Source organism: Dunckerocampus dactyliophorus, chromosome 9 (assembly GCF_027744805.1).
Source record: "Dunckerocampus dactyliophorus isolate RoL2022-P2 chromosome 9, RoL_Ddac_1.1, whole genome shotgun sequence".
Taxonomy (NCBI): domain Eukaryota; kingdom Metazoa; phylum Chordata; class Actinopteri; order Syngnathiformes; family Syngnathidae; genus Dunckerocampus; species Dunckerocampus dactyliophorus.
Window position 1 is genome coordinate 4468670 of NC_072827.1, and position 14209 is coordinate 4482878.

At 43.2% G+C, this 14209-nt stretch overlaps 2 protein-coding genes across 11 annotated transcripts in view; one reads left to right on the forward strand and one right to left on the reverse strand.

Moving 5' to 3' along the window:
* The first annotated feature begins 444 nt into the window (after positions 1–444).
* On the forward strand, positions 445–13381 carry LOC129188106 (uncharacterized). The gene is made up of 2 exons (XM_054788172.1): positions 445–830; positions 8707–13381. Exon 2 carries the CDS (start codon positions 8960–8962, stop codon positions 11423–11425), a length of 2466 nt encoding a protein of 821 aa, XP_054644147.1. The 5' UTR covers positions 445–830; positions 8707–8959; the 3' UTR covers positions 11426–13381.
* The window catches only part of fer1l6 (fer-1 like family member 6), a 71333-nt gene continuing 58846 nt past the window's right edge, over positions 1723–14209 (reverse strand). For all 10 annotated transcript variants that reach the window (XM_054788168.1, XM_054788163.1, XM_054788164.1 and 7 more), the window contains one exon: positions 1723–14190. In XM_054788168.1, the coding sequence (XP_054644143.1) occupies positions 14010–14190 (181 nt within the window). In that variant the 3' untranslated portion in view covers positions 1723–14009. The remainder of the gene's footprint in view (positions 14191–14209) is intronic.

The following is a 14209-nucleotide window of genomic DNA, read 5'->3' on the forward strand; positions in this document are numbered from 1 at the left end:
AAAATACAAGCATCACCGTACCTAAATGCACAAGCAATTCAACTTTAACATCCAATCACAAAACCATCCCTTTCATGCATCATTTAAGTGCAATTTTGAATAGTTTTCTGCATGTCAAACTCCTTGTAAAACCACAAAAACGTGTTTTAATTGTGTTGTTGGCTTTGTGGAACAAATGAAATGGGTTTCCATAGTTTCTTCTGGGAAACATGGAAAGGGTTTAGGGTACGTTCGGGTTATAGTCAAACCTTCTGGAACGTGTTAATGACACTAACCGAGGTTCCACTGTATACGTCAGAGGTGTCCAAACTTTTTCCACCGATGGCCGTATACAGAAAATGTAATGGCGCAGGGCGGCACGTTTGATATTTTTAATGTTTTTTTTGTTTTTTTTTACGTAGTAAAAAGGCTAATAAGAACTTGATATACATTTAAAGTATTGTAAAATGATTCTTGTCCTGTGAACTCCAGAGTACCTTTTGTTCTGTGAAAGACAGTTGAACTCAGGCCTACGTGACTGAGGGGGAGGTCATCGTGACCGAAGTTATACAAGATATGTTCCAGATGTTATGTGATTTCAAAATGTCCTGCCAACAGGGCCAAGGAAGGATGAGGTTTGGTAATCCACGTCATTGTTATTGTTCACTGGGTCTATTTAAGGGTGAACGGAATAAACGGGGTATCCCTTTTCCCTCAACTGCATACAAGTTGTGTTGTGCCTCTTATTATTCTACAACATTTGGCGTCACGAACAGGATTGGAAGGAAAGACGTTGATGCTCGTGGCCTTCTGACCTGCACCATATTGCAAACCAACGGCCGTAAAAACAGGTAAGATTTCTTACCATTTGGTTTGACAGTGTGGTGCAGTAATGGGGGTAACTAATGAGCATTAATGTTAAAATTTCTCCAAATAAGAGAGCCTGTTGTTAGTGCATTACCTTGTAATAACAACTGCAGATTGGGGGTGGGGAACACTCACACAAAATGTGGCCCTCACTTTAGAGTGGGAAAAACTTTTTGTGTGTTTTACTAAAATGACTCGAGTCCAGCTGTGTTACAGCATGATTGGCGTACTTTAGAAGTGTTGAGTAAAGGAAAAGAGTACAGGCTTGTGCCGGCTTTGTGTGTGTGTGTGAGGTCGACAATTTATGCTGCAGCAACTCTTAGTCCGGGAGTTCATTCATGGAGGAAAAATTAAGGGCTAAATATAAGGCCGACTGCAATTGGTAGAGCGAGGTACCCTATACAACGCAGAGTTCGTTCACTGCGCGCTAAGTCTGTGTGGTTACGACCCTCCGAACGCGCAAAGGAGGTGACCAACTACAGAGCAAAGGCTGCGCCTATATAATATGCGTGAAGCAAATCACGTCTAACAAGTAGAGAAGCATACTCAAATTACACATGCGGAATTACAATAAAGTAGTTCTTATTGTCTACTTTGTGATGTAACTCTAGAACAGTCTTGCAGTCCTAGTCAGCCGGACAAGGTCAGTCATGAGTATATTAATGCATACCTAAACTATAACAACTGGAGGAGATTAAGGCGTGAAGCAATCATTTGGATTGCTTAACTTGTGTGTTTGGTTTGAAGTGCACTAAAATTTTGTTATTTGTTGTATGTAACTAAAATTCTAAAATCCAATTGGCATATACAGTACTTCAAGTGTGTGTGTGTGTGTGTGTGGCTGACTGTCTCACCTCTTCTGTAAAGCGTTCAGCGTTGTTTTTTTTTGTGTGTGTTTTTTCACTGTCTTGAGTGAGTGAGTGTGTGAACGAAGGTCAGCTGAGGACAAACTGTGCTTTGTAACCCTCAAAAGAAAATAACTATAAGATTAATCATCTTAGTCGCAAGACAGTAACGTTAGCCAGTGTAAATAGCTGAAAATTGCCACACACGCAAGTGAGAAGTGCGGTTAAAAACGTATTGTGAGAAATGTTCATAGATTCATCCTTTGTTTGAATGATCTCTTCTGGAACAACAAAAAGGTCAACCTTACACATAGTTGAAGTGAAAGCAGTTTGTGTGTCATCTTTGTGTCTGTTGCTGGAGGTGCTGCATTTGGCTGTTATTGAGTGTAGTGCATCTTGCCTAGTTGTGTTATTTGTGCCAATGTTAATTTGTTGTGGGTTGCACTGGAGTGAGGCTATCTTGGGTGTGGTCCCAGAGAAATTCAAAGTGCGTCATAACGTTGTCTGCTCTGTAGTGGGGGATATGAACTAGCTGAAAGGACAGAATTGCAGTGGTTGAATTGAGAAGAAAATTGTGTGCAATTTGCTGTGTGATAAGTCTGTTGAGACTTTGTTTTGCATTACTTTGAACTTAGTGAATCTTGTCAAGCTGTGTGGTTCTGCCAGTGACCGGATGTGAAGTGAATAACTGAAGGAGGTGTTGAGCGAGGGGACACAAGGGGAGTGGCTACAGCCGTCCCTCTGAGTGTTGGAAGAACAAGTCAGCCAGTGGAAGAGTTTTTTTTTTTTTTTTTGTGTTATGAGATTGGAGAGTTTCTGCAAGCTGTGGTTCTGAACTGTACAGCATTTATGGAAAGTGTCATGTTGGTGTTTAAGTTTAAAACATTTTAATGTGGTGTGCTAGTGTATAAAGACTTAACTTTGAAAGTGAATAAAGACAATACTCATCAAATAACATTGTGATAAAATTGCAGTCTGAGTTTAAGATACTTTTGCAAAATAACTTATTTTTGTGACAGAACAAACAATAACATTTATTTTAATTTCTGTCTTGAAAGTTGAAATACTCAAAATGGCTATTCCTTCGACAACGATTTTAGGGTTAAAATACCCAAAAAGGAAGGATGACATCGAGAAGGTCTCTAAAAAGTGGACAAAACGCACTAAAAGCTTAAATCCAAGTTGGCCTGAAGGTGGAACATTTGATGTGAGTTTGTGTGATGACATGGAAGTCCGAATAAAGGACTATAAACCCAAAGACAAAAGTAACAAAAGACAACAGAAAAGAGAAAAGGAATTGGAAATTATACAGTTGTTCAGAAAGGAAGGTGAAATGTTCCGAAAAACAATGAAAAAGAATCGTGAACTGTTTAGAGCTAAAGGCGACGATGGATTTAAAATAAAAAACAGAAATATGGACAAAAACATGCAGGGTAATAGTCAGTTCGCTGCAGTGGCTCCGTCTGGCCTTTATCCTTTTATTACGGGAACTGTCGAAGTTGCAGGAGATGTTGATTTTGATGACAACAAACAAGATCCTATTTCACCAGTTGGAAGGCTGAAAAATCCACCACAATACTGCAGCACAGACAGGAAGGGTGCAAAACCAAAAAAGTCACAAGTACTGGATTGTTATGCTGAAAAAGATCAAGCGCTTAAAGAGATGACAAGAAAGGATGGACACTCATATTGGCTGAACCTGGAGCACTCGGACTTAGAAAGACAAAAGGAAAGGACTATAATTCAAGAACTTGAGGATGAGATAGATGATGTTAATGAAAAATATGTACAAAATAAGGCTACAGAAGAAAAACAGGAAGAGAGGAAAAAAGGAGCAGTAGAAAGAGTAAGTAGTGCTATACCAGTAAAAAGAAGAGTAAGCTATCCAGAGGGAGTCCAAGAGGCAGAAGAAAGAGAAGTCTTAGGGGGAAGTCTTACCTTTGCTGCAAATGGCAAGGAAAACAGAAAGTATGATCTCAGATACAGGCCTGGCATACACCCTCCAGAGAGGTATACCGATCCGGCTCATCAATTGCCAATATTAATAAAAGGAACACAGGGACAGTATATTCCTTGGCAAACACTTGATCTTGAGGGGTTGATCGCCAGGCTGCCTGGTATCCATGAGGGGGCCAGCAAATGGATAAGGGCGTTTGAAGAAGAAACAGTGGGTAAAATACTGGCGCTTGGAGATATCAAGGCTGTGTGGGCACGAGTGTTGGGGATACCAACAATGGAAAATGTGCTATATCTAAGTGGCCATCGATGGATGCAAAATCCTGAAGCGGATGGTATTGAGTTCAATCCTTATCGCAGAGACTTGTGGGGGACACTGCGAAGGGAGTATCCGATCAAGATTGATCCCAAGGCCCTGAAGGGACAGCCACTTACGGAAACGGAGAACCCTGCCGAGTATATCAGCCGTCAGCTCAAACGGTGGAAGCAAGAGACTGAGGAAGAAGTTGGAAATAGCCCACTGATGACCACACTATTCAGAACAGCAGTGGTTGAAGCCATGCCAACTCCAGTAAAAAGTAGACTGGAGGATGTTGTGGGACTGACGTCAAAGTCACACAGGGAGTTCTGTGAGCATGTAATACATGCTATTGAAAAATACAGACGAGATGAACAACGGCTGAAAGAGCAAGACCAAGAAGTTCAAAGAAAGGTTGCCCAGTTGCAACTTGGGGAACTGTCAAGCAAGAACAAAAAGAAAGCTCAAGCCTTAGTCGGGGATGCAAAGCCAAGTGTGGAGGCACCCGTAATGCCATCTCCAGCTCCACCTCCAGCTCCAGTGCCAACAACAGTACCACCAGTTCAAGCGCCACCTGTCATCAATGTATATGCTCAACCAAGAACAAATCAAGCGTCGCAAAGGGGAAGGCAATATCAGATGGGCCGAAAAGATGGATCAAGAAGGAGGTCGCAACAACAAGCTACCCTTCCGCAAGTACTTCCCAAAGTCTGTTGGGGATGTGGACAGCAAGGACACAATCGACAGAACTGTCCAACCAATCCATGGCCGGCGCCTAATTGGGTCAAAGGAGGCTATGGAGATCAACAACCTCAACAACCATTGAGCCAAGGTCCAAATTCAGAACAGCCATATTTGGGTCCAGTCAACCCGTGGGGAGGTCCAAATTATGGTTATTAGGGGTGCCCAGAGAATCCTGCAGGGGAAGGTCAGCTGCCAATAGTAACATCTATAACTAAAAAAGAACCAGTAGTTCAAGTTCAAATCGAAGGAAAACAAATACCAATGTTGGTCGATACTGGAGCAACCTACACTTGTGTAGGTCCAAGTTACGCCTCACACCTCCCCATGTCTGACAAATTTGTCAAAACAGTAGGATTCTCGGGAAAGCTTCAAACAATACCTATGACGGCTCCAGTTCAGCTAACAATGGAGGGCGAAACAACGACATTGCCAGTTCTGGTATCTGAGCAGACACCAGTAAATTTACTAGGAAGAGATGCTCTATGCAAGCTGAATGTAAACATTTCTTGTACGCCTGAGGGAGTGAAAGTAGATAGAGTGAAGGAAAAGTTTCAAATGAATGTTCAGACAGCACGTGCAAAAGTATACTGGTTAGGAGATATATCAGAACCAGTGCTCCAGGCTTTCCAAAAGTGGGAAAAGTACATCTGTGCTCAAATTCCAAAAGCGTCAAAACCACGGTCTGAATACCATTGCACAGTCTATTTTGATCCATCATGTAGCAAAATCTTTGAAGAAAAGTGGGAAACACAAACTGAAGGCCTGACGGTGTCATTGACAACAGAGTATATCATAATTGGGCAAGAGGGTGCAGCGTTTAACGTTGAGTCAAATCCTTTCCTGGCACAATGGTATAACGTGCCCAATTCGGCACCACACATAACTTTGTTGGTTAACGAAAATTTTGCGTCAAAGGATTTGGGGCCAATGATGAAAAATGCGTCCAAAATAACTTGGAATGCGACTGAAAATCCACTAATTTTTGTGTCGCCAGATGAGACAAAGATAAAAATTTTGTGTGGTACCCATATGGTTTCAAAACCAAAAGAAGTGATCATCACTTCATTTGACGTACCACAGATGCCGCAAATCCGTGAAGGTGAGAGTGACTTAAAACAAGAAATGCTCGAACACGTCCCAGAAAATCTATGGTCAAAACATGAAACAGATGTAGGGTTAGTGAAGTCAGCAAACCCTGTTAGAGTGGAGCTTAAACCAAACATGAAACTTCCAAGACGCGCACAGTACCCTCTGAAATTAGAGGCAGAGAAAGGTATAAGCCAAACTATTGAAGGGCTTCTGAAAGCGGGAGTATTAATTGAGACACACAGTTTTTGTAATACGCCAATACTACCTGTGAAGAAAGCAGACAAATCCAAGTACCGGCTGGTACATGATTTGCGAGCAGTGAATGAGATCGTCCAGGATAGTCCAGTGGAAGTACCAAATCCGCATACTCTCTTGACAAATGTTCCACCTGAAGCTAAGTTTTTCACAGTAAGAGACTTGTGCTCAGCATATTTTAGTGTTCCGTTACACGAAGACTCTCAACCGTTGTTTGCGTTCACATATCGAGGAAAACAATATTGCTATACTCGAATGCCACAGGGGTTCAAACATAGTCCGCATGTGTTTAATCAGGTGTTAAGAGAGGACCTTGAAGGGTTGCAACTCAATAGCACCCTGTTACAGTACGTTGACGATCTGTTAATATGCGCACCGACACTCGAGGACTGCCACAGAGACTCAATTAAATTACTTCAGAAGTTGGCTGAGGGGGGGCATAAGACCTCCCGGGCAAAGTTACAATATTGCCAGCCCCAGGTCGAGTATCTGGGAAGAGTTATATCACACGGAACAATCTCAGTGGCACCCTCTCAGTTGGAGGGAGTGAGCAAAGTGCCACTCCCTCTTACAGTGGGACAGATGATGACTTTTCTAGGCATGACTGGTTTCAGCTCAAACTGGATAGTGGACTATGCTGTCAAAACTGCACCATTGAGAGGAATAATGAAGGAGGGTGAGACTCAGACATTGAGGTCACCGCTGAAATGGACCAATGAGTCCAGAATTGCGTTTGAAACAATCAAACAGGAAATGCAAACAGCTCCGGCGTTGGCAACACCAGACTATGGCAAACCGTTCTTTTTGTACGTGTCAAATAGACATAACATGTACGCATCTGCAGTGTTGATGCAAGAAACCTGTAGTGGTCGAAGGAAACAACCCCTTGCATACTACAGCACGAAGCTGGACAATGTGGTCCAGGGTTGGCCACCATGTTATCAAGGGTTGGCTGCCGTTCATTATGCGTATGAGAAGGCATCAACAATCACAATGGGACATCCAGTGACAATATACACGCATCATAAAATTTCTGAGCTGATCCACCAAAATAGGTTTGTGATAACGCAGGCTCGATGTTTGCAGTACTTGCCACTGTTGACGTATCCAGATGTCACCATTAAAAGGTGTGCAACGGTAAATCCTGCAGACACAATGCCATTCAGTTTTGAAGGTGAGCCTCATGAGTGTGTGCCAGAGGCAATGAAGTACACGAAGTTAAGACCAGATTTGGAGTCTACACCTTTGTTAAATGCAGAAGTGACATACTTTGTGGATGGATCGTGTTACAGAGATCACCTTGGCAGCCATGCAGGGTTTGCGGTTATCAAACAGGAAGGAAATGATTTTGTGACAATAAAGGCTGAGAGTTGTATACAACCATGCTCTGCACAATTAGCTGAGTTGAAGGCTTTGACTGAAGCGTGCAGAATGGCCAAAGGAAAGACAGCAAATGTGTATACGGATTCGGCGTATGCACATGGAGTGTGTCATTTGTTTGGGGCAGTGTGGAAGCAACGTGGTTATAAAAAAAGTGATGGTTCACCAATACACCACCAAAAACAGATAGTTGATCTTATTTCGGCGATGATGCAACCGACAAGGCTTGCTGTTATCAAGTGTCAGGCACACAGGAAAGGAAATGAAGATGTTGTGCAGGGAAACAATGCAGCAGATGAAGCAGCAAAATTGGCTTCTAAAAGCCAGGTGACTGTTTTGGCTCCATTGGTGTCAATAGAACCAGTCGCTACGCCAGATGACATTGTGTTGATGCAACAAAATGCAGGGCTAAGTGAGCACAGTTTGTGGCAGCAGAGAGGAGCTTCAAAAGATGAAAAAGGTCTGTGGAGATCACATGAAGGACTGCTTGTTGCGCCAGTCTCATTACTTACAGTGCTAATATCAGATGTGCACAGTCCAGATCACTGTGCAAAGGGGGAAGTTGTAAGGAAGATAAAACGGCAAGGATATTGGTCACCATATTTACAGTCAATGATAGATGAAGTCTTGGGACAATGTGAAGTTTGTGCACAGAACAATGTCAGAAAAGGCATAACTACACCCATTGGACACATACCAGTTCCAGAAGGACCATTCAAACATCTTGTGCTAGACTATGTAGACATGATTAAATCGGTGCATGGAAAGAGGTACATGTTAGTAGTTATTGACCGATTTAGTCGTTGGGTTGAAGCAATGCCGTCTAAAGATCAGAGTTCAGAAACTGTTGTTAAATTCCTGTTAAGAGAAGTAATTCCGCGGTTTGGAATACCATCAGAAATAAGTTCGGACAACGGTCCGGCATTCGTGCAAAAAGTAGCCAAAGGAATCTTACAACAGTTGCGAATAAGACAAAGGTTGGGGTGTGTCTATCATCCTCAGTCCCAGGGAATGGTAGAGAGAGTAAATGGGACACTTAAAGCCAAACTCAATAAAATTTGTGCTAGCACAAAGTTAAATTGGGTGGATGCACTACCACTTGCACTCATGAGTTATCGCATGCAGACTAACAGAATGACACATCTAACACCGCATGAAATGCTTACGGGTCGACCCATGCCAGCACCACATTTGAGAGGGCCTTATAAAGGGCCCCCACTTGAGCAGTTGCAAAATGAACTGAAAGATTATATAAAACAGTTAACTGCCATACATAGAGCTATCTATGTGCAGGAGAAAAGCAGGGCTCCTGAGTCCACGGAGGTGTCAGACGGCCTGGTGGTGCCAGGCGATCAGGTGTACATCAAGGTGTACAGGCGAAAGTGGCACGAGCCAAGACGAGAGGGACCCTATAAGGTGGTGCGAGCAACACCGACGGCTGTCCAAGTGGAAGGGAGCACGACGTGGTACCATTTAAACCACTGCACCAAGGTGCGTCCAGCCCAATCCAAGCAAGAGGAGGAGTTGAGCAACAAAGGAAGCACACATGGAACGCCAAACGCCAAAGATTCACTTGCTGGTGATGGTGAGCTGCATGTTGTGGGCACTGATGAATGCAATACCAGTGTCTCACACCAAGGGGGAAGGGACGCTGTCCTCCAAGGAAGTCCAAAGACATGAAACAGATGAGTACTATGCAACTATACGCCACTCAGCACCAGCACAACGGAGGGACAATGTAGAGTTTGCAGAATTATGGACTGCCAAAATTAAGGTCAGTCAACTAGGGAGAGTGGAGGATGTTCGTTCACTTACAGTGTCACTATTCGGTAGGGGTATATGTGGAGTGGATTTTAAAATAGAAGATGAGCCTCCAGAATGGGGATCAGACCAATGCACTTTAATAGTACTACAAAAACCACAGCAGTGGGAAGTGGGTGTTAGACTAAAGCCGCAGTGGAGAGAACCACATTATCCTTTTTATCTAATTGTAGACAAGTCAAAAGGGGGAGCATGGCCAGATAAACAGACATACATCCTAAGTATGTACTATACGGAACCGCCAGGAGGTAAAATTGTGCAATTGCCAATAAGGCCAATAAAACGGAAAAGTAGGACCACTCCAGTAGGGGTGACCTTGCAAGTCACTGACACTACTGCAACCCAGCAGCCTCGGCCGATCCTACATGACTTTGTCACAACAGCAACCACTCCACAATCTATGGATGTGGCAGCGCCGACCCCTGTTATTGCAGTACCCAATCCACAGGCAACTAGTGGAAGCACAACAATCAGCGTACAAATGACATCAGCTGTAACAACAACGTCTGCAGGGTTCACGACCATGACAACTGAACCAGTTGTATTGTATGATGAGTATTGTGACAACTGTACCTATAGCAACTATGACTCAAGAAACAACAATTCAGATTTTGTTGACTACCCAGATTTTGGTAATGGTAGACCAAGAAGTTTTGAAACAGAGGAAGAGAGTAAATGGGAACAAGCCAGATACAATGGGTGGTATAAATGGATATGGTACACAACCAGGGAAATGACAAATGTGGAATGCATAGCATGTTCAGCAGCTCCAACCGCGTTACCAATTGTAATTCCTGAAAAGAACAGTTTCAAAACATGTGCAGATGAACAAAGGCAGAAATGTAAAAAAAGAGGATTCGTGTCAACTAATCATAAAATTAGGCTTTTCTCATTACCAATGTGCACCATACAATGTAGATTAATTTATGGCTCAAAAAAGACACACAATTTAATGAGTCCACTGCCTGCTCGGGCTAAGGATAATGTGTGCACTGAGTTTGGACTCACAACAGCCTTAGATGGACCCCCAACAAAGTATAAAGTAGATAGAACGGCAGAGTATGAATGTTTCGCAAGCGGTGGGTTTAAGACTGATAACCAACTTGGGAATTATGTGGGAAATACTACGGTGAAGTGTAAAGTAACTTGGGTACTATCTTGGTTTCCACACGCAAACATGATTCCGATTTTTGTCACCAGACCGGTATGGTATGAGAACCCAGGCCCAAATGATCAGTCATGTCAAAATATAACAATGACAATACCTAATAATCAATTTTTGGCTGTACAATCTACGGCAGTAGCGGACAGCTATTGGATGTGTGGAGATGACATATTGCGTAATGTTCTGCCTCAGCAATGGATTGGCCTGTGCACATTGGTAAGGATGAAAGTGCCCGTTCAAGTAATGTACAAAGGTGTCCGAGAAGTACTCCAAACACAGGGTGCCATTAGATTTAAAAGATCATACATACCAGACTCTCGGGTCTATCTAGACGCAATAGGGCAACCACGAGGAATTCCAGAGGAATTCAAAGCTAGGAGTGAAATTAAGGCTGGTCTGGAGTCCATATTTATCTGGATTATGCCCAATAAAAATGCGGAATGGATTAATTACGTGTATTATAATCAACAACGCTTTATTAATTATACCAATGAAGCCCTCAGAGCGCTCGGAGAACAATTACATGAAACAACCAAAATGTCATGGCAAAATCGTCAAGCCTTGGATTGGATGCTTGCTGAGAAGGGGGGAGTGTGCCACATGTTTGGAGAACAATGTTGTACCTACATACCCATGAACACGGCCAGAAGAGGATCTTTTACTACAGCAATGTCTAGAATTAGTGAACTAAGCAAAGAGTTGACAGGAAATGCAGGGAAAGATGTAAAGGCACTTGACTGGTTCACCACAAAGCTTGGGCATTGGGGTGCTAACCTGGCAAGAACTGGAATAACTGCAGTAATAGTTTTGACAGTGATATGTCTGTTACTTTGTTGCATCGTACCCATTCTGAAGAAAGTACTGATTAAGACTTTTGTAAGACAGATGACTGCGCTGGCGGTTACCAAAGTGGCAGAGGCTCAGCTAGCGCAACTGGTGGTCGAGCAGCCTGATCTATTTCCCAATCCGGACGATCGTGAGGACGATGACACCGACTCAGAGGACTCAATGAGCCGTGAGGTATGATTGACTGTGGGATTGGGAAAGGAGCTGGAATTTGAGCTGGACACCACCAACTGTATATCACAATGCGCTGAGGCCTCTCCACGAACTGTGCTAGTAGCGTGTGGAAAACCGCCATGCCAAGGACAGGACTGACATAAAAGGACAATGGACTTGGCGGGACTGAACAACAATGCACTCACTCACAGTTAGTCAGTGTTGGACTGCTGAGTAACACCAGTTAGTTATTATTAACAAGTGTATTATTTCAGTTATTTAGCATTAACTACCATGTCAGGATTATGTCACTCACTTACTAGGTTAGTTACTCTGTAGTCGCTGTGAGTTTACACTGACGCAGTTATTCAATGAGTTACCTGAGAAGTACATTAGATCATGAAGAATTAGACATGGAGTAAAATTTGTGATCTGTTCAATATTCACTATATCACAGCACTCAGAGTACAGTTTATGCCACACATATATACTATCTCTATAGACAGGTGTAGTTGGTAGATCATTGAGTTAACTCATAATAATAATAGTTACCAGACAGTTAGATAAGTAGTTGGCACAGGGTCAGCTATACCAACCAAGGGGACCCTCCAGCCGAGACGAGCCATCCATGAGGACCACGCCAGCCGAGACGAGTCATTCCTGAGGGCTGTAATCGAGGGAGCCAGATCGTGCGGGAGGACATCCATCCAGGAGGCAGGCTATGAGGAAGGGGTGAGATGAGCGCCCTCCTCCAACATGTGACGTGCCAAGTCACCACCTCGTTTCGGCAAAAGAAGCCCCTCATCACAAAGGGTCCCTCCAGATGACATCGTGCTGATCATCGGCGGATGATCGAAGAAGGGACTGAAGATGGCCTACACCATTCTTACAGAGGCACAATAATCCTCTGGGCGGTGATGATATGAGCAGAAACATTTCTCCCGACCTTGCCACACACCGAATCACTGCCCATAACACGTTCCCCACTTCCCCGTGCCCATTCTTCAGGACAAGCATGCATCAAAATCCCCACGAACTTAATCTTTGAACTTCTTTCGGAAAATGAAGACGGTGAAATGACGGGTCTAAGAGACATTATTATTTGGTTTGGGGGTTTGGGACCCCCAAAAGGGGGGAATATATTGTAAAATGATTCTTGTCCTGTGAACTCCAGAGTACCTTTTGTTCTGTGAAAGACAGTTGAACTCAGGCCTACGTGACTGAGGGGGAGGTCATCGTGACCGAAGTTATACAAGATATGTTCCAGATGTTATGTGATTTCAAAATGTCCTGCCAACAGGGCCAAGGAAGGATGAGGTTTGGTAATCCACGTCATTGTTATTGTTCACTGGGTCTATTTAAGGGTGAACGGAATAAACGGGGTATCCCTTTTCCCTCAACTGCATACAAGTTGTGTTGTGCCTCTTATTATTCTACAACACTGTCAAATGATTAAAAATGTTATTCAAATGAATGAATAATGATTCATCACCATTTGTGTGAAATATGCTCATTTTGACTGTATTTTATGACCAAAAAGATAAGTGACAGGACACAAGTGTATACATATTTGTATGCATTAACAGCTCCAAATGAAGTGAAAATGTACAGATCGCACACATGTCTGAAAATCTATCTGCCTAACACGAGTCTCTTTCATAGTAGCACTGCATTGGAGACACACTTCAAAGACACCACGTCATTTAAGTTGAATTGACATTTTTTGTGTGTAGATGTGTTTTCTGGGATTTCCAAGCATACTTGAATGCATCAAATTGTACTTCCGCTGCAAGAGTTACATTAGTGAATAACAAGAATATCCACTTCTTGTTTTTCTTTGTCTTCGTGTTTATGTAGACCCCACGCACAATAAAGATGAGTGTGATTTTCTGAGTGTCCGTGAATGCATCTCCTCTCCGGACAAAGTGTGGAAGTGTGGTTCCGAGGAGGACAAGAGACGTGTTTGAGTTGGAGATACATACTGTATATGGTGTTGGAATTGCGCTGTTGTTGATGTGCTCAGGTCAGAATAAAGTCATTCAAGAGCGGCGGACTCTGTGTGACTGTGCGGGGACACTAAACTATGGTTCCGCCTGCCGTCATGACAGAGTGGTGTGGCTTGACATGATGCGCATGCATTTATGATGCCAAAGATTTAAACCTATTTAATGAAAGAAATCAGTTTTTCCCATTTAATCCCAGTTTTTCCCATTTTTGCTGGGTTTTCTTGTTTAATCATGTGCCGCAGGCCAATAAAAAAACACAACTGGGGTCGTAAATGGTCCCCGGGCTGCACTTTGGACACCCCTGGTACTGTGTAAGCTATTGCAATCTTTGTAATTTTTTTGTATTTCTGTTTTTAGGTGAAACAATTCCTCCTTTCTTGTTTAAATGCTATTTCATGGCAATACCTTCAGGCATCAACTTGGACAAATGGCGTCCTCTGTCGGTTGCCGCCAGAGACAAGACAAGACAAATCCATTGCTTCCAGACGCAGCCACTTCCCAACATAACTTTGTTGATATCAATAAAGTTTAAGTGCGACTTAAAAAAAAAGCATGGTAGTTTTAAAAGAAAGAATGTGAAGAATAGCTGCGTTTGTGTGTATGCGTCACCCGTTGACTATCTTTTGAGAGATGGCGCCCGGCAGCGTGTAGAGCAGCAGAACCAGGAAGAGCACTGAGATGAGCAGCACCAGGGCCATGATGATGTACTTCTTGTAGTTTCGCCACACCAGGTGGAAGAAACACTTGAAGGGGTTGACGAACCACGAGAAGGAGGTGTCGGGGCGGCTGGTGAGGGGTTTGGGGA